The 19,215-nt window shown below is 42.5% G+C and overlaps 1 protein-coding gene across 1 annotated transcript; it reads left to right on the top strand.

Moving 5' to 3' along the window:
- Window positions 1-6,402: 6,402 nt before the first annotated feature.
- On the top strand, window positions 6,403-9,751 carry CEBPA (CCAAT enhancer binding protein alpha). The gene is made up of 2 exons (XM_075576370.1): window positions 6,403-9,273; window positions 9,304-9,751. The coding sequence occupies exon 1, from the start codon at window positions 6,611-6,613 to the stop codon at window positions 7,511-7,513; it is 903 nt and encodes a 300-aa protein (XP_075432485.1). The 5' UTR covers window positions 6,403-6,610; the 3' UTR covers window positions 7,514-9,273; window positions 9,304-9,751.
- Window positions 9,752-19,215: the final 9,464 nt, after the last annotated feature.

Genomic DNA, 19,215 nt, shown 5'->3' with positions numbered 1-19,215 from the left:
TATGTGTGTATGTATGTGTGTATGTATGTATGTATGTATGTGTGAGTATGTACAGTATGTATGTGTGATAGTGTATGTATGTCTTTAATTATATAGCGCCTACAGCTGTATTTAGTGCTTTATAAAAGAGACAATACAGTACAGGGAATTATATTACAAGAAGTGCAACAAATAAGATCAGACAATAAGAAAGGAAATCCCTGCCCCGAAGAGGTTACATTCTAAGTGGTATGATGGGACACTAACAGAAACAGCAGGTGAGGGAATAAGTGCAGTAGATGGCAGTGCCTGGCCTTCATGGTGGGTAAGTGCAGTAGATGGCAGTGCCTGGCCTTCATGGTGGGTAAGTGCAGTACATGGCAGTGCCTGGCCTTCATGGTGGGTAAGTGCAGTAGATGGCAGTGCCTGGCCTTCATGGTGGGTAAGTGCAGTAGATGGCAGTGCCTGGCCTTTATGGTGGGTAAGTGCAGTAGATGGCAGTGCCTGGCCTTCATGGTGGGTAAGTGCAGTAGATGGCAGTGCCTGGCCTTTATGGTGGGTAAGTGCAGTAGATGGCAGTGCTTGGCCACCATGGTTGGTAGGAGAGATTGTGGGTGTGGGACAATAGCCAGGGGTCTAGGCCAGGGGTGGGCAACTCCAGTCCTTTAAGGATATCCCTGTTTCAGCACAGGTGGCTCAATAATTGAGCCACCTGTGCTGAAGCAGGGTAATCCTCAAAGCCTGACCTGTTGGTGGTTCTGCCATTGAAGACCGGAGTTGCCCACCCTGGGTTTAGGCTAATGAAATACATTTGCTATGTTAACCTTTTCAGTGCCAGTGGGTGTGGCGGCGGTGGCACCGGAGCGCCTGCGCGATCACGTGACTCGGCTCCTCTTCAGGTTTTGATCAGGCTGGACGTTCCATTGGAGAGGTCCGCCCGATTTCCTTTTATGTCCGGGGAAGGGGGGAGAATTAGCATATGCCATGCCAGGTATTTGGTAAGGGCACTGAGCCGGTAACGCTTGCTCTTGCAAACCTTTAGGCCGCGTTTATAGTGTGTGCGACGGCGAGCGCGGCGTGAACAACAGACCGCTTCCCTATGAGGCCGCCCATAGTGTAAGCGATTAACAGCGACCGCGCGGCAGATTTTGGAAAAGACAAATAATTTTGTGTTTTCGCACGCCGACCGCGTCACGTGCGTGGTTCGGCCAATGAGGGCAAAACTGCTCACGTGACATCACAGCCACGCCCCCACCACGCCTCCCCATCACGCAAATCCTAGGAGCACAAAACGCTCGAGCGACAGCCGCGTGTGGCCATTATAAACTGTGGCCTCATTTTTGGAATAAATTTGCTTTTTGTTTGTTTTTTATCTGTTCCCGGAGAATCGGCGTCAGATATTTGGCAATATTGCCATGTAATGTAGCCTGTAAATTGTAGGGCTGAGGAAGGGAAATCATCATTCAATTGTTGTGCTGAATGGAGAGCGTGTATGGGAGGATATAGTGCGACTATGTGATTGAAATATGTTGTCATACTTTGTATTTATATGAGATGCACCTGAATTAGTCTATTTCCATCCTCATTGCTATCAGGGTCACACCAGGACCGAGGATTAAGTACAGTAGACCCCCTGGAGATCAGTCTCCATGGCATGAAGACATATCCCTTCCTCTGTGTAATTAGAGACCCCATATCACTTATAATATCTAAAGACTCGTTGGAAGATAAGGTTGGACGGTCAGGAGGGACTTATCATATTCCGCATGGAGATGCAATATATTTGATTTGTTCTTCCTGCAGGGATAATCAACTTTACCCATTTGCTTATGGATGGGGTTATAACCACAAAGTATAGGTTTTTTAGTTTGTGGTATACGTGTGATAATAAAAATGAAGAGAGAATAAAAAATATATAAGTAATAATAATATATTATTAGTAATGCATATATGAAGAGTAGATCCATAGGATCTCAAAAGACCAATCTTGAAAAAATACATAAAGAAATGTCATGTTGGTCTGGAAAGAGGTTTGCAAATACAATAAAGACTCCTACTGTATACTAAGCATCTCAAACGGCTTTTGTTTTTGCGCAAAATTGATGCATGCCAAAATCCACTAGTCAGCGCCTATTAAAGCTTCTCCTTCTACGCCAAAAGGGATTTTTTTAGTATGTTTTGGCGCCCCCAAAAATGGACGATGCTTGGCGTACAGATGTTAATAGTATGTACTAAAAATGATATTTCTGTGCGCTACAAAACAATTAAAAGATAAACATTTTCTGTAATCATTTTGGACCATAATTCTTACTCTGTCTCAGGCACTTTATAACGCGCTTATCTTCTTCACTAAACACCATTTTGTAACTATGCGCTTGATGAGGTCATCGCGCCGCCACCAATTCCAAAGAATATTTCTTAGATGATCAAATAATTCTTAAATGTAATAATCTACTGTGACAGACCGGTAATTGCTCAAATATTCATGAAAATTGAGTGATTTTTCTGCAAGATATGAAAAGGAGTCCTGTATTTTCTGGAACTGTGTGTGTGTGTGTATATATATATATATACATATGTGTATATATACATATGTGTGTGTATATATATATATATGTATATATATATATATACACACACACACACACACACCATGTATATGTACAGTAGACATGCACATTACACACTTGTATGTAGCAGTGTATTTATTTAAAACTTCTACAGTAGATTAAAACGTATTTTTTGGCACACCTGAGACACAGGTATGAAATACTAAATTCCTTTCCACAGACCTTCTCTCCCTAAGGCTGAAGCACATACATGAGTCTTTGTGTATATCCCAGGCTCCTTTCTTACTCAGTTAAAATGATCTTTTCAGCGGTTGGGTGTATAATGCAGGCAGAAACTATAGAGGGTACCTTGTTCAGGGACAAATTAATGGCTAATTTCATAGTCAACTAGACGAAGGGCAGTTATGGAGAAATGAATGGCTAAAACATGAAGGTCTTTTGTGTGTGACATTTAGAATTATTGCTTCTGTCACATCATTCTTTCAACTTAATGAGGCAGAAATATGCCAATATTTTATACAATTGAATGAATCACTCTGCGAATTTTAGAGAGAGGATGGATATCCGTGTTTGTCCTTTATTCCATGTAGGAAAGTAGCAAAGGAGGGAGACCAAGCGGGTAGTATGATGCCTTTCACTGGGTGACCAGCTGGTTTTTTTTATTTTTATTGTATTTTATTTATTTGGATTTATTGGATATCAACAGAAAATAATAAATTACAAGCTTTCGAAACACACGGGGCTCTACATCAGAGGAAAGGTAAGCACACACAGTGATTCTTATCGCGCTGTAACGGTGTTAAAAGAAAAACCAAGATCAGAAGTGCTAATAAGGAAAAGGTTAGAAGTTAAACTCATTAAGAGTATAAATCAGGATTTTAATGTGTGGCCTGCAATCCAAATCTGGGCCGGCAAAGGGCCTTTATTCAACCTTTGAACTCTCCTTGTGCTAATTGTATCACAAGTGTTCAGGTAGAATAGTATACCCCGGGAGCGGCCAACTCCCGTCCTCAAGAGCTACCAACAGGGGAGGTTTTCATGATATCCCTGCTTCAGCACAGGTGGCTCAATCAGTAGCTCTGTGCTGAAAGCATGGATATCCTTAAAACCTGACCTGTTGGTCGCCCACGTCGAATGGCGTTGTCTACCCCTTGAATACACAGAAATGCACTTATAAAGCAAGGTAAGGTGCAGCTGTTACAAACGTTTGCAAAAAGCCGGGCTAATATTCGAATCTTTTTTAAATGTATATAAAAGGACCATACAATCATTTTGTGCTGGGGTCCTTCATTATTTCTTTGTAGTTGAAGAGCATTGATATAAATCAAGAGATTGTTTATTATTTTTATATTAATAACGCCTTTGTGATTCTTTCCTGGAAATGTTATGTTTTGCAGTTGTTCCCAAGCTAAGGCCAGGTCCTTAGCGCCTTCGCCCGTGCGGAGGCGTGCGCGGCCGTGACGCCACCTGCTTGAAACGGGTGAGTTTTTTGGCCATGGTACGCGCGCCGTCCGTGGGTGTGTCTAGGGGGCGTGCCAGTGATGTCACGGAGCAGGTTTGTTCTCATTGGGCGATCCGCGCACGTGACCGGCCTGTCGCGCCAAGAAATCAGTTTGAAGTGATTTCTTGCACAGCGCGCGCCCCGTCCCGCTTCCGCCCACACGCCGCATGGACGCGAACATTGCCTTAAGGCAGTCTGACTGCTCAGCGTCCGCTCGGTCTGTGGTACCATGGCCCCAGCCAAAGAGTACAAATGGTGCAGTTGATATGAGCAATATTACATAAATTTGCAATTAATTTCTTTAAATGTGATGTGTTTTTTTATTTTTATTTTTTACAGGTTTTCCATTCAAATCCACGATTCTCCCATTAAATTGGATCTGCATGTCCTTTGTTGAATGTTTTATCAGCAAGTTAGAAGCTACTATAAGTTATACATTCAAAATGAGGAACATTAAAAGTCTGCATTAAAAAAAGCACAAACATTCACTTAACCCTTTTTCTCAGAAGTTAAGACAACCAGTATATGCGGTTATGATATTTTAACTCATAAAGCAAAGCATTGTAATTGCATTAAAAAAAATGACATTACAAACTCTAACTTGTATGTATGTCTTTATTGATATAGCGCCATTAATGTACATAGCGCTTCACAGCAGTGATATACGCGACAATCATATAGATAACAAATAATATAAATAACACATAAAGGGGAGAAGTGCTTCAGACATAAAAGTAACATTTAGGAAAAGGAGTCCCTGGTCTGAAGAGCTTACAATCTAATTGGTTGGTAGGAAGGACATACAGAGACAGTAGGAGGGACTAACATGTTTAGCTAACTTAAACATTACACTCCAGAGAACCTGGGAAGTTTTGTCATTGCAGATATTATGACAAAGTGATAAGGGGGATATGTTATGGGACTTTAAATAACCAGGAGTCACAAGTCCTTGTTTAACCTATAGTCTAGTAACTGTGACATTACAAAAACAGTTCTGTAGCCTAGTTTATTGTAATGAATATGCATCTTTAGTCCAACAAAAATAATCTGCCACACTTTGACAATTTATGATTTCCACACATTTTAAACTGTATTTAATATTTGTTAAATAACCATCCATTTTGGGAGAATTTGAACGAATAATATAATAGAAGTAACACTTGGTAAAGCAATGCATCGAGCAGTGAAAGGGTTAATATCTCATGTACTTACCTTTTGGGTTTGTTGTCATATACCTTTTTTTTAATTTAAAGGTTTCTTATAAACTGAATAAACCATTCTTAACATATATCAGCCTTAACTACATGCAGTTCAAAGTATATTGCAGATATTATTTTAAGATAAATGTTATCATTCCCCTTCTTTTTTCTATACATTGGCACTCATACCGTATATATATATATATATATATATATATATATATAGTAGTGTATACAGTATGAGTGCTAATATATGCCTATATATATATATATATATATATATATATATATATAGTTATATATATGTATATTTTTTTAAGGGATGCTAAGAAAATATCTGCCGTTTAATTCAAATGTAGTTGCATATGCTATTGCTTTTTTTTGTAGATTGTAAATTGCTGAATATTTGAAGACACGTGCATTTTTAAATATATTTATCCCATGCCCTGCAACTTCAGCTATAAGAGTTGCCCTTTCTTATTCTTGAATATGTCACTTGTATTATTATGATGAGTGCAGAAGATGTATTTAAGGACTGAAAGGTTTAACCCAACACTTGCAGGCTATGGACTACATGTGGTTAGCAGCTTACAAGGGAACATTATGCAAATGTATCATAAATACATATTAAAAAGACAAAACAATAATGCCTATATTATTAGTCTGATTGCACCAGTAACCTCTTCAGTGCTGGAGAGAACAGCCAGTCTCCTCCAGCACTGAAGAGGTTAAGTGTGTGTGTGTGTGTGTGTGTGTGTGTGTGTGTGTGTGTGTGTGTGTGTCACACTGTGTGTGCTTGTGTGTGTGTGTGTGTGTGTGTGTGTGTGTGTGTCACTGTGTGTGTGTGTCACACTGTGTGTGCTTGTGTGTGTGGGTGTGTCACACTGTGTGCTTGTGTGTGTGTGTGGGTGTGTGTGTGTGTGTCACACTGTGTGTGTGTGTGTGTGTGTGTGTGTGTGTGTGTGTGTGTGTGTGCTGGCTGCATCCTGCTGTGGCAGGTCTGCTGCTCACCTTGGCATTAGGACCCAGCGCTAAGCGCCCATTGCTTTGCCAACCTGTGGGTAGAGAGGCGCTGTAGTGCCGCTCCCCAGCAGAGGGCGCTGTGCCGCACGCCTCCCTGCATATATATAGAGCGGGGAGAAGCACTGAGCAGGTCATTAGTAACTAGTTACTCAGGGTGCAAAGGACTGCGCAGCACAGCACAGCACAGGACTGCGCAGCACAGCACAGCCCGGGGTCTGACAGCTTGCAGCCAGTGCACCGCTGTGTAAAGGCTCTTGGGAGACCCAGGGAGAAGGCAGCCCAAGCTCACCCTGGATTCCCGGGGCTCTTCACCATGCTTGGCTGGCTATAGGAGCTCCATGGAGCAAGCCAACTTCTACGAGGTCGACTCCCGGCCGTCCATGAGCGTCCAGGTCCTGCAGCAGCAGCACGGTGGGTACGGGTACCGGGAGCCCCCCGCAGCCGCAGAGCTGGGCGACCTGTGCGACAACGAGAACTCCATTGACATCAGCGCTTACATAGACCCTGCAGCCTTCAACGACGAGTTCCTGGCGGACCTGTTCCACAGCAGCAAGCAGGACAAAGCCAAGAGTGACCTTGAGTACCACCAGGGCCCTGGAGGGGCAGCTGCTGCAGGGCACCCACAGATGTATGGCTGCATGGCTAATTACATGGACAACAAGCTGGACACTGGCTTAAGACCACTGGTGATCAAGCAAGAGCCAAGAGAAGATGGGGAAGCCAAAAAAGCTTCATTGGCTGCACTGTACCCTCACCATGCCCAGCACCACCCATCGCACCTGCAGTACCAGGTAGCCCACTGCGCCCAGACCACCATGCATCTGCAGCCAGGTCACCCAACTCCTCCTCCTACCCCTGTCCCCAGCCCACACCACCACCACCTTGTACACCCCCATCACCACCAGCACCACCTGCTTGGTTCTTCGGCCAAGGGGATGTCCTCCTCCTCCTCATCTTCCTCCTCATCAGAGCACAGGGGGAAATCCAAGAAATGGGTGGACAAGAGCAGCAGCGAATACAGGGTGAGGAGAGAGAGGAACAACATCGCGGTGAGGAAGAGCAGGGACAAAGCCAAGATGCGCAACGTAGAGACCCAGCAGAAGGTCATGGAGCTGTCCAACGACAATGACCGGCTGAGGAAGAGGGTGGAACAGCTGAGCAGGGAGCTGGAGACACTCAGGGGTATCTTCAGGCAGCTCCCAGAGAGCTCTTTGGTCAAAGTCATGAGCAACTGTGCATGAGGTCACATAGACATCTAGCGAAGGAGACACAGACTCTTTATTTTGTACTTGGATCCTTCTATCTGAACATGAAGTCACCAACTTGTCTTTTTATATATATAACTTGGATGCTAACCACCTGCACAACCCCAACAGACTTTCTATTCTGGTACTATAAATGATCTTGCAGGTCCCCAGGACCTGTATGCTTTCAGATAGCCAGGCAGCTGTGGTTTCAATAATGGTGGGGCTAGACACAAGCAGGCTAAGGCATTTGTTTAAAGGTTCCTCCATTTATATGAAGTCCAATTTGTACTAGGATGAGGATATTTTCTATTTTGCATATTTTTGTACTCTTTGTAAAAAAAAAAACAACAACAAAAGAATAATAAAAAATAAAATAAAAAAGCAGAAATACATTAATTAAAACCGAGATCCCCATTTAGCAAGTTGGGGGGTGTGGAAGTTGCCAACATTTTCTGTAAGGGTTTCAATGAGTTTAGCACCCACTTCAGGCAGAATGTGCCTTATACCAAACCGTATGGACGAGCTCACACTATATGCTCTGTAATTACTTTGCTGCTGGAACAGCCTTCAACACATAGCATAGCATACATACTGTACAGGCTTCTCCAGCAGTGAAGAAGGTATACAGGGTAAACTTATTTGAAATGTGCCTTACACTTTATCCAGTAAAAGTGCCCCTGCAGTAATGTTACTGCAGCATTGATTGGTGTAACTGTTATTGACATAAAATGTGCAGATCATTACTGAGTAGGTATCTGCTGGTCTCTGGCAGTATACTAATTACCATTACTCTTCTTCCCTATGAGGTTTACTGAAACATGAGGCAGAAGTCAGTGCATTTACTCATGTACTTCTGGAACATTCATATATCTGCTATGCATTTTAAAATATATTATTCCAATGGCCTGCTACTGTAACAATAAGAGATGTCCTTTTTTTATTGATGAATGTGTCACCGGGTGGGGAAGTCACCTGTGTTGTTATGCTGAGTGCAGAAGATGTGTTTAAGGACTGTTGGAAAAGTTTAACCCAACACTTGCAGGCCATGGACTATATGTGGTTAGCAGCTTACAAGGGAACATTATGCAAATGTATCATAAATACATATTAAAAACAAGCAATGATCTTATCAATCACAATGGTGCTTTTAATCAATGGACATTGAATAGCTGCTACTGCTGGCAATAATTTCATGCTTTCTATGTGTTTGCTTTAACACAGTGTAAATAACCATCATATTAACTCCCTTTTGAAAATATGTGGACAAAATTGTAATGTGAAGCAGGTATAACCCCTGCAGCCTATAGCATTAACCATTTCTTTTGCTCGTACTCTTGCCGTTAAATGTTGGTTTTCGTGTTCTCGTTGCATTAACAAGGTGTGTGAGTGGTCCTGCAAGTTTAAAAGCGAATACAGGTATTGGCGCATATTTACTAAGCGGCGCTATTCTACAAGGCATATTATCCGATGCCTGTAGACACCTACGGGCCCGCGTCCAGTGACGGAAGGAGTCCCATGATATAACGCGGCGTGCTACGTATGGCCCATCAGCTTTACCCAACATTTGTTGGTTATTTTTCATGCCTTTTTTGCTGCTAAATATGTGCAAACGGCAGCGTTGTGTTTAATATCAACTTACTACTTGAGGGGATATTGTCTGATTTTTTTTAACAGAGTAAATTAGGGATGGGCAACTCCAGTCCTCAATAATTACCAACGGGTCAGGTTTTCAGGATATCCCTGCTTCAGCACAGGTGGCTCAATCAGTCCCAGCCTCAACACAGGTGGCTCAATGAGTCACAACTTCAACACAGGTGGCTCAATCCGTGGCTGTCTTAGACTGAGACACTGATTGAGCCACCTGTGCTGAAGCAGGGTAATCCTGAAAACCTGACCTGTTGGTCACTCTTGAAGACTGGAGTTGGCCGCCCCTGGAGTAAATCATTGGATTTAAATCGATTTTCCTCTCCAAGAAAAAAAAACAAAAAAACAATTTCCATCTGTACAATTTCTACATTTGGTGCTTCCTTTGACTAAATTATTAGCATGTCAAAAAAAAATACGTTTCCGTATGCGCTTCACTTGTTTGAGAATAGTTATATATGTGGTAACATTTTTATTGCAAATAAAATAAATAAATGAGTTTATTCACATACATCTTTACCATTTGAAACACAACGGCATACCATTGTTTTTATTTTCAACATAAATAAAGAATATATGTCAAAGTTACATTTCTGTCTGCGTTTTCTTGAATCAGGTCATTTCCATCTGGCGTAAAGATAAAATGAGGCATGTTATAAGTTGAACTTGAAACTTCAAAAGTCCTGCGGCCAATGTGACCACTCAAACCTGTGGAATTTATAAAAGAGTATGACGTCTGTTCGTCTTAGAAAGATGTTACATGAAATATAAAATATGATGAAACTAAGATAATAGCTAAGCTTTCGATTAAAGAAAAAACATTACTTTTAATCTCTTTACTGGAAGAGGACATAAAATATGTTTTTTGTATATCAATATAAGTAAAAATTATTCACATAAAAAAATGTATCGCAACATCATCTACTACTGCACATTGCAAAATAACCCCATCGCTTTTTGCTGTAAATGTGAAAGTATTCACGTTTAGTGTGGACCTTAGGTACTTTTTGGCACTTAAAATATAAATGCTATTTTTTTTAAGCCACCGCATTTAACACTTTAGCCGCCAGAGAAATTGCTGTTTCTATCAGTTTGGTAACCGAACTTCAGAAAACAGCAAAAGTATAACCTTTTATAATGACAAAAAGGGGATAAGATTACATGGTTACCCGGTGCTGGTATATACAGTATATATACACACACACTTGTATGCAGAAGTATTCACCCCCCACCAATAATAATAACTTTATTCATATAGCGCTTTTCTCCCAATGGGACTCAAAGTGCGTCACAATTACAGTACAGCGCGCGTCACAATTACAGTATAGCGCGGTACGCAGCACATAGGAATGTTACAGACACAGAAAATGTCACAAATTGTTGAATTACAAATAACTGTTTATATTCAAAACTACAGAGCTGTAGAGGTTAAAGTGAACAGGTTATATGAGGCAAAGGTTACATGTCAGCAAAGGGAAAAAAACGTGTTGCATAAGTATTCAGCCCCGTAACTCAGTACTTGGTAAAAGAACCTTCTGAAGCAATTACTGCTGTGAGTATTTGGGACGGGTCTCTGCTATCTTTGCACAGTACTGCAGGTTGGTGACATTTTTGCCCATTCTTCATGGGAAAATTGATCCAGTTCTGATAAGTTTGTTGGGGATCGTCGATGGACTTCAAGTCTCGCCATAAATGTTCCATCGGACTCAAGTCAGGACCGTGACTGGGCCACTCAAGAACATTCATTCTCTTCTTGTTCAACCAGTCCATTGTGGCCTTGGCTTTGTGCTTCAGGTCACTGCAGCAGGACAATGTGAATTCCCTCCCCAGAGTCTGGGCTGAACTCAAGCAGGTTTTCCTCAGAGATTCGCCCGTACTTTGCACAGCCGTTCTCCCCTCTATCCTGACGAGCGTCCCGGTCCCTGCTGAACGGAAGCGTCCTCATAACATGATGTTGCCACCACCGTGCCAGACAGTTGGGATGGTGCTGACTGGGTGATGTGCAGTGTTGGGCTTTCACCAGACCTAACGCTTGGAATTTAGACCAAAAAGTTACGTTTTTGTCTCGTCTGATCACAAAACCTTTCCCCACAAGTCTGCAGTATTATCTATTTGCTTTTTCGCAAACTCCATATACTTTTTGGACAAAATTCCAAGCGTTATGTCTGGCACAAGCCCAACACTGCACCATCACCCAGTCACCCCCATCCCAACTGGCATGCATGTAGAGACCAAGCCGAAAAGACTCACAGCAGTAATTGCTGCAGAAGTGCTTATACCAAGTACCGACTTAGGGGTCTGAATACTTGTGCAACAAGTTATTTTTCTTCCTTTGCTGTCATTTAACCTCCTCCTATAACAGTGTCCATTTTAATCACTACAGCTTTATAGCTTTGAATAAAAAATAGTTTGTTTGAAAAATAAATGCGCATAGATTATTTGTAATTCAACAACTTGTGACTTTATTGGTAGGGGGTGAATACTTGTGCAAGCCACTATACAATTTTATTTTGAATTTTTTTCAGTAACCAAGGAGTTGAACCAGCGTACTTTGAGCTCCGCCAGCCCCCAACTTGCTGAGACATTAGATTTCAACGCTGAACAAGAAAACTTCTTTCATATTTCAATGCCTCAGTAGTCAACAGAGGTGCAGAGTCATCAGCAAAATGATGTATTGTATTTTACATACAGTACAAAGTACAAAAGAACAATCTTTATATATATATATATATATAGGGTTTTTGTCACTTTTTTTACTCACCATAACTTAACTCAGTATTATGGTTTGTTATATATATATATATATATATATATATATAATACAGTTGTGTGAAAAAGAAAGTACACCCTCTTTGAATTACATGGTTTTACATATCAGGACATAATAACTATCATCTGTTCCTTAGCAGGTCTTAAATTTAGGTAAATACAACCTCAGATGAACAACAACACATGACATATTAGACCGCGTCATGATTTATTTAACAAAAATAAAGCGAAAATGGAGACGCTATGTCTGAAAAACTAAGTACACCCTTACTGCTTCCATAGAAATTAAGATGCTAAGTAGCAGACAGGTTCTGCTAATCAAATGCCCTTGATTAATTGATCATCAGCAAGTGTGACCACCTCTATAAAAGCCGAAGTTTTAGCAGTTTGCTGGTCTGGAGCATTCAGGTGTGTGTTAACACAATGCCAAGGAGGAAAGACATCAGCAATGATCTTAGATAAGCAATTGTTGCTGCCCATCAATATGGGAAGGGTTATAAGGCCATTTCCAAACAATTTAAAGCCCATCATTCTACAGTGAGAAAGATTATTCAAAAGTGGAAACAGTTGCCAATCTTCCCAGAAGTGGATGTCCCAGCAAATTCACCCCAAAGTCAGACCGTGCAATGCTCAGAGAAATTGCAAAAACCCCAAGAGTTGCATCTCAGACTCTACAGGCCTCAGTTAGCATGTTAAATGTTAAAGTTCATGACAGTACAATTAGAAAAAGACTGAACAAGTATGTTTTGTTTGGAAGGGTTGCCAGGAGAAAGCCTCTTCTCTTTAAATAGAACATGGCAGCACGGCTTAGGTTTGCAAAGTTGCATCTGAACAAACCTCAAAACTTCTGAAACAATGTCCTTTGGACAGACGAGACCAAAGTGGAGATGTTTGGCCATAATGCATAGCACCACGTTTGGCGAAAACCAAACACAGCATATCAGCACAAACACCTCATAAAAACTGTCAAGCACGGTGGTGGAGGGGTGATGATTTGGGCTTGTTTTTGCAGCCACAGGAACTGGGAACCTTCCAGTCATTGAGTTAACCATGAACTCCTCTATATACCAAAGTATTCTAGAGTCAAATGTGAGGCCATCTGTTCGACAGCTAAAGCTTGGCCGAAATTGGGTCATGCAACAGGACAATTATCCCAAGCACACCAGCAAATCTACAACAGAATGTCTGAAAAAGAAAAGAATCAAGGTGTTGCAATGGCCCAGTCAAAGTCCAGACCTCAACCCGATTGAAATGCTGTGGGTGGACCTTAAGAGAGCTGTGCATAAACAAATGCCCAGAAACCTCAATGAACTGAAGCAACTTTGTAAAGAAGAGAGGGCCAAAATTTCTCCACAACGATGTGAGAGACTGATAAAGTCATTCAGAAAACGATTACTTCAAGTTATTGCTGCTAAAGGTGGTTCTACAAGCTATTGAATCATAAGGTGTACTTAGTTTTTCACACATGGCTTCTCCATTTTGGCTTTATTTTTGTTAAATAAATCATGACACGGTGTAATATGTCACGTGTTGTTGTTCATCTGAAGTTGTATTTACCTAATTTTAAGACCTGCTAAGGAACAGATGATTGTTATTATGTCCTGATACAGTATGTAATACCATAGAATTCAAAGAGGGTGTACTTTCTTTTTCACACCACTGTGTGTGTGTGTGTGTGTGTGTGTGTGTTTGTGTGTGTGTGTGTGTGTGTGTGTGTATATATATATATATATATATATATATATGCAAATACAACTGTATGCTCATCTGCATGTCTTAGGCAGGTCTGCAACCCCGCCTTTCCCCACTATCACCCAGCATACAGCACTTCTACTGCAGCAAGGGATTCTGGGAAATGACATGCAAATGAGCACACAATGTCCCTTTTTGCCTCAAAAACCATTTTTAACATGGTTCCCTATAGGCTTAAGCTTGCTGCATGGTCACAGCTTTGAGCACAGCCAGGGTTAAGGTGCATACCCAGAAAACCACCCACAGACAGCTGTTTCGACCTTGATGGGTCTCATCAGTGTATATAAACACAAGAAATACCCGTAAGGGTTCTGTTTATTTCTTTTGGGACCGAAACTGTCTTTTTGTCTGCATTATGGACCATTAAATCACCTTTTTCTTCAGTTGGTGTGTTGTGCTGGTGTATTGGTCACTGTTTTATACCACTCTCCCTTTACCGCACACCATGGACGCCATTTGTTTGGCATATTGCCCTGTGTGTGCAGCCATTTTTTGTACATATATATGTATATTACATTATAATTACTTAAATTAACATAGAAATATAAAATCATCAGACTCGGACTAGCCTAGGCATTCGTTTGTACTGGTTTGCACGATTCTCTGGTGCTGTTGCAGCTTTACAGCAGTGTAAGTGTCCCAAAGTGCTTGCTTTGAGCAGGCGCCCCGGAAGGCTCGAGCCAGGGAAAGCAGTGTGGCGCATAACGAGAAGCCAGGCCGTGTGTTCTCCACACCGTGTCTACCAGCGGCAGCGAGGCATCTTATCATTTATTTATAACGCGCCAACTCATTCTGTAGCGCAGTACAATGAAGTAAAATATCAAACATGAATGTACGCTGGTGTAGTAAGTAGGCTCCTGCCCCGAGGAGCTTACAATCTATAAGGAACGGAGGGTAGGAACGTAAGGTACAGAGGAAGAAGGGTTGTGAGTTTCTGAGCGCTGCGCGTCATTTGAAGTCTCTTCTACTTTTATATTTTTGTTTTTAACACTTAATTTTTTTACAGGGTGGGAATTGGGGGTCCCCCATGAGGTAAACGCCACCATTTTCAGCTATAGGGACACCCCAGATCCCAAGATATTTCCAGTGACGTTACCGGGATTAAATCTCCCTCATGGGGAAACAAAATGTCTGCCAAATCTGGGGCCAGTAGGAAGCTGAAATATCATTGGTTGCGGCTTCCTATTGGAAGGCCATTTAAATCTCCTTTGAAAACCAGGACGTAATATCGGTAACTTCACCAGCATCCCAGGAAATAGGGGGTCTCCAAAGCTTAAAGTAGTGCGGTCCGGCCTTCCCAGTTCCAATCCTGTAAAAACAAAATGGAGGATGGATTGCTCCTTTCATTATTAATCTCTAATACTGTTACCCAAGACCAATATCAGAGCAGCATCAGGACCATCGCCTTCCGGAAGCTTAGTAAATACAACGATAACTGGAAGTAAATCTCCCTAAATGTTTAACCTCAGAAGTCCTAAATTCAGCCTCTTCATGGTAACCTCAACCGTATGTTCCCATTCTTTTCTTATGTTTGAGCAGGGGTGCACAAAGTTTTTTTTTGCTGCGCCCACCCTGTGTGCCGGCCCAAGCACTCGCGTCCCCCCCCTGCGTCACTTGACGCGGGTTACCATGACGACTCGTCACATGACCCAGCGGCGTCATATGATGCCGTATTGTCATGGCGACATGACCAGAAGCTGGCTGAATCCCTGTAAATTGAGGTTGCAGAGCTCGCGAGGTCACACGGCATTTAATTTAAATGCCTCGGGGAAGAGCGCAAGGCCTCTACAACCGCCGCGACCCCCAGAAAAATCCCGCGCGCCCCCGGTTTGCACACCCCTGGTTTAAAGCACGTTCATTTACAGAAAACAGGCCACAGCTTTACCATTCACCCTACAATGCATGGTCATGTTAGATAAATGAAAAACGCAGAGCCAGCCATCTTAAATGTGGCCCACAGATACGTTACTCCTTAGTTCCTCTTTCCATTTGCGTGATTAATGAAGGTTCTAGAAAGTGGTTCCCAACTCCAGTGCTCAAGAACCCCCCAAGAGATCAAAGGATATCTCTGCTTCAGCACATGTGGCTCAGTCATTTCGACTGTCCTCAACTCCCGTCCTCAAGCCTCCCCAACAGGTCAGGTTTTCAGGATATCCCAGCTTCAGGACAGGTGGCTCAATCAGTCCATGCTTCAGCACAGGTAGCTCAATCAGAGGCTCAGTCTTTGACTTTGTCTTCGACTGAGCCTCTGATTAAGCCACCTTTGCTGAAGCTGGGATATCCTGAAAACCTGACCTGTTGGGGGGGCTTGAGGACTGGAGTTGAGCACCCTTGCTCTAGAGCATTGGTTCCTAACATCCATGGTTTCTGCTAGTTATTATAAAATGTTCCACTGTGAGAAGTTGTGCACAAAGAACAGAGAAGACCTTATAGTTTGCGGGATTACAGAAAGACAGTGGTCTTTGCAGTTACCCAATACGTCTTCTCATCAGAGTACAGGAAATACTTTAGCAATTTGTACCGTGTACTTTATTCCTTGTTATTTGGAGTGTCCCTTACCAGAAACATGTAACACGAGTGTGAGAATAAAATGTTCTTTCAACATTAATAGAACGGACGGCTTCCTCATAGTTACTGACACTTCAGCGAGATCTTTAAGACACATCATGGTAGCATGAAATCCAACGCTGACCTTCGTTCAAATGAAAAAGCAGGGAAGAGGTTAATCTGTCCAGCGGCAAAAAAGGGATTAAAAAATCCTCATACATATTTTAGCCAATAAAATAAATCAGGGCAAAAACATAACTCCCAGAAGGAGAGAATAACTGGAGAAAGCAGTGTTTACTTCAAATCAATAGACATAGATGTCTGTGTGCTTATGTGTGTATACCTGAGTACATAGAGGCGCTTTACAAAATGCTCAAACTTGTTCGTGGTGATAAAGGTTCAGCTTAATGTTTCACTAGCCTGAAACAACATTTGACAAAAGGATTTCCCTGAAGCAATTTAATGCATATAGGCCCATATATACTAGGCTGTATTCTGCCATATAACAGCGTCTGCAGCTGGAAGACGCCCATTGAAGTGAATGGGGTGTAAAGGGTTTCACGGCATTGATTAGGAGACTCTAGAGGTGCTAATGTCTTCAAATATTCTGCGCAACATTGCATGCGAACTTGCGCAAACTGGCACAGTTCTCAAAAGGCTGCCAACTTCTCCAGAGTTTTGTGACAATGGCAGTGAGCTGTATGTATGTATGTCTTTATTTATATAGTGCCATTAAAGTAAATAGCGCTTCACAGTAGTAATACACGTGGTAATCAAATAAATAACAGATAATATAAATAACAGATCATGGGAATAAGTGCTTTAGACATAAACGTAACATTAAGGAAGAGGAGTCCCTGCCCCGAGGAGCTTACAGTCTAATTATAAAGGGGTATGTGACCTGCTCATCGACTTTCAATGCATTCAGAATTTGGGGGGGGGGGGGGGGAGATGGGACAAAATGGAAATGTTTGTGAAAATGTTGGTGAACTTTAGCGAAGACTTTGCACAACTCCTTATAGCCCAAAATGACATTTCGGTGTAGTTTGTCCATGGTAAAGTAATATCTGCCTCGCTGGCTTTTCATATGAGAACCTAAAACAAACAACGTGTAGAAAAGATAGACTATATTGTGAGAGATTCTTGCTAGAACCGAAAGGTTAATGCTTTTGTAATAACCATTTTTATATCTTTCTTGTGTCTAATTTTTATTATCTGTTTTTTTTTTAGAGCTTCAGCACAGTTGTTGACTGAGCCACCTGTGCTGAGGCAGGGATATCTTTAAAACCTGACTTGTTGATGGCCCTTGAAGACTGGAGTTGGCCGCTCGTGTTCTGGTGTATTCACTACATGTCTAGTGCGCACAATATAGGTGAGAGGCTGACCTTAACTCTAGTGTCCAATAGAAGACAGCGACATCATCAAGAGATGACTTGCCAGCTCCCTATTGGTCACTCCGGTGGCCATATTGATTTTGTTTGCACTGCTACTTGTAGCCGCAGAGTCCTTGTGAACTGGGAGGTCAATGGAGGTCAGAGTGACAAGATTCAGCTCCAGGACAGCCCACGTTGCAGGTAAAATGAGAAAACAAGACTTCTGGAATAGCCATTGAATGCAGAGGTTCTCATACCGCGCAGATGGAAATCATTCATCTCACGTCCTTATGAATGTGAAACAACAAATGCATTTTATAGACCAAGAAAACCAGAAAAACAAGTCAGTCGGCCAGAACACCCAACCCTGCAGTGAATAAAATGACGTAATGTACCTTCGAGAAGACTGTAATTAATACATTAATTACCCCTATCTATAAAACAAAATCTCAGCCTGCATCAGTAATAGCAAATCGTTCATTTTGTTTACGAAGTAACTGATATTATGTGACTCAGAGTTATAATTAGTTGATAGTAACTGACAACAGAATAAACTAAAGCCAAACCAGATAGTATTTGCACGATCTGACATGGTAACACAATAGCAATGCAATTAATATGCAGCATTTCCTATACCTTACCAGCATCCCCAGATAAATGTCATTGTAAAACCCTGTGTTAGAGCACTATACAGTGTTGTTTACTATTGTAAAACCCTAGCTCTTTTTTCCCCGGTATCCGCCGTTTGCGTCACTATTGTTGTTTAACCGTGCGATGCGTTGCGGGCTCCTCTGGCAGGCAAGGGATTCGCATTTCTTTAATTGTATTGAATCTAAAATGGCAACTGCAATGCTCCCTGGTATCCTGACTGTCTGAACTTGCACCTATAGAGCAGGGGGACATACTCCACTCCACACCACAAGGGCTGCCGCCGGGTTTTCAGGATGTCCCTGCTTCAGCACAGGTGGGTCTATCAGTGATTGAGCCACCTGTGCTGAAGCAGAAACTGATTGAGCCACCTGTGCTGAAGCAAGGACTGATTAAGCCACCTGTTCTGAAGCAGGGATATCCTGACAACCTGACCTGTCGGTGGGCCTTGAGGACTGGAGTTGGCCACTCCTGCTCTAGAGCACCTCATTCATTCCCAATTCCTGTAACCTGCAGCATACTGTATGCACAGTGTGATGTGAGGACCCTATATACTACCTCTTATACAAACACCGGAATAATCACAGCTTGCTAGTTACATACTGTATGCACAGTGTGATGTGAGGATCCTATCCATACTACCTCTTATACAAACACCGGAATAATCACAGCTTGCTAGTTACATACAGTACCGACACACTTTATTGCAGTGTGGTCGGTACCGCAAGCCGGGAGATTTCCCGGCTTGCTAGTGGCCGCCCCTCGGCGTGCCGCGCGTCATAGACGCGCGGTCACGCGTCTTCGGGAGCGTGCGCCCCCTGCACGCGTGTCCAGGGGCTCCCCGAGGGAGCCCTGGTGTCCCGCGATCGCGGGACAGCGGCAGGGGGTTCCGGGGGACCCGGCGGACCCGGCAGCGGTAGGGAGAGCGCCCCGATCGGAGGGCGCTCTTCCGCTGCTTCGGCG

The sequence above is a fragment of the Ascaphus truei genome, chromosome 19 (assembly GCF_040206685.1).
Source record: "Ascaphus truei isolate aAscTru1 chromosome 19, aAscTru1.hap1, whole genome shotgun sequence".
Lineage (NCBI taxonomy): Eukaryota > Metazoa > Chordata > Amphibia > Anura > Ascaphidae > Ascaphus > Ascaphus truei.
The sequence above is the reverse complement of the archived record's forward strand: the minus strand, read 5'-3'. Positions and strand labels throughout refer to the sequence as shown.

What these genes read in the sequence shown, in the direction of transcription:
- CEBPA (XM_075576370.1), top strand. Translation starts at nt 6,611, where the DNA reads ATGGAGCAAGCCAACTTCTACGAGGTCGACTCCCGGCCGTCCATGAGC.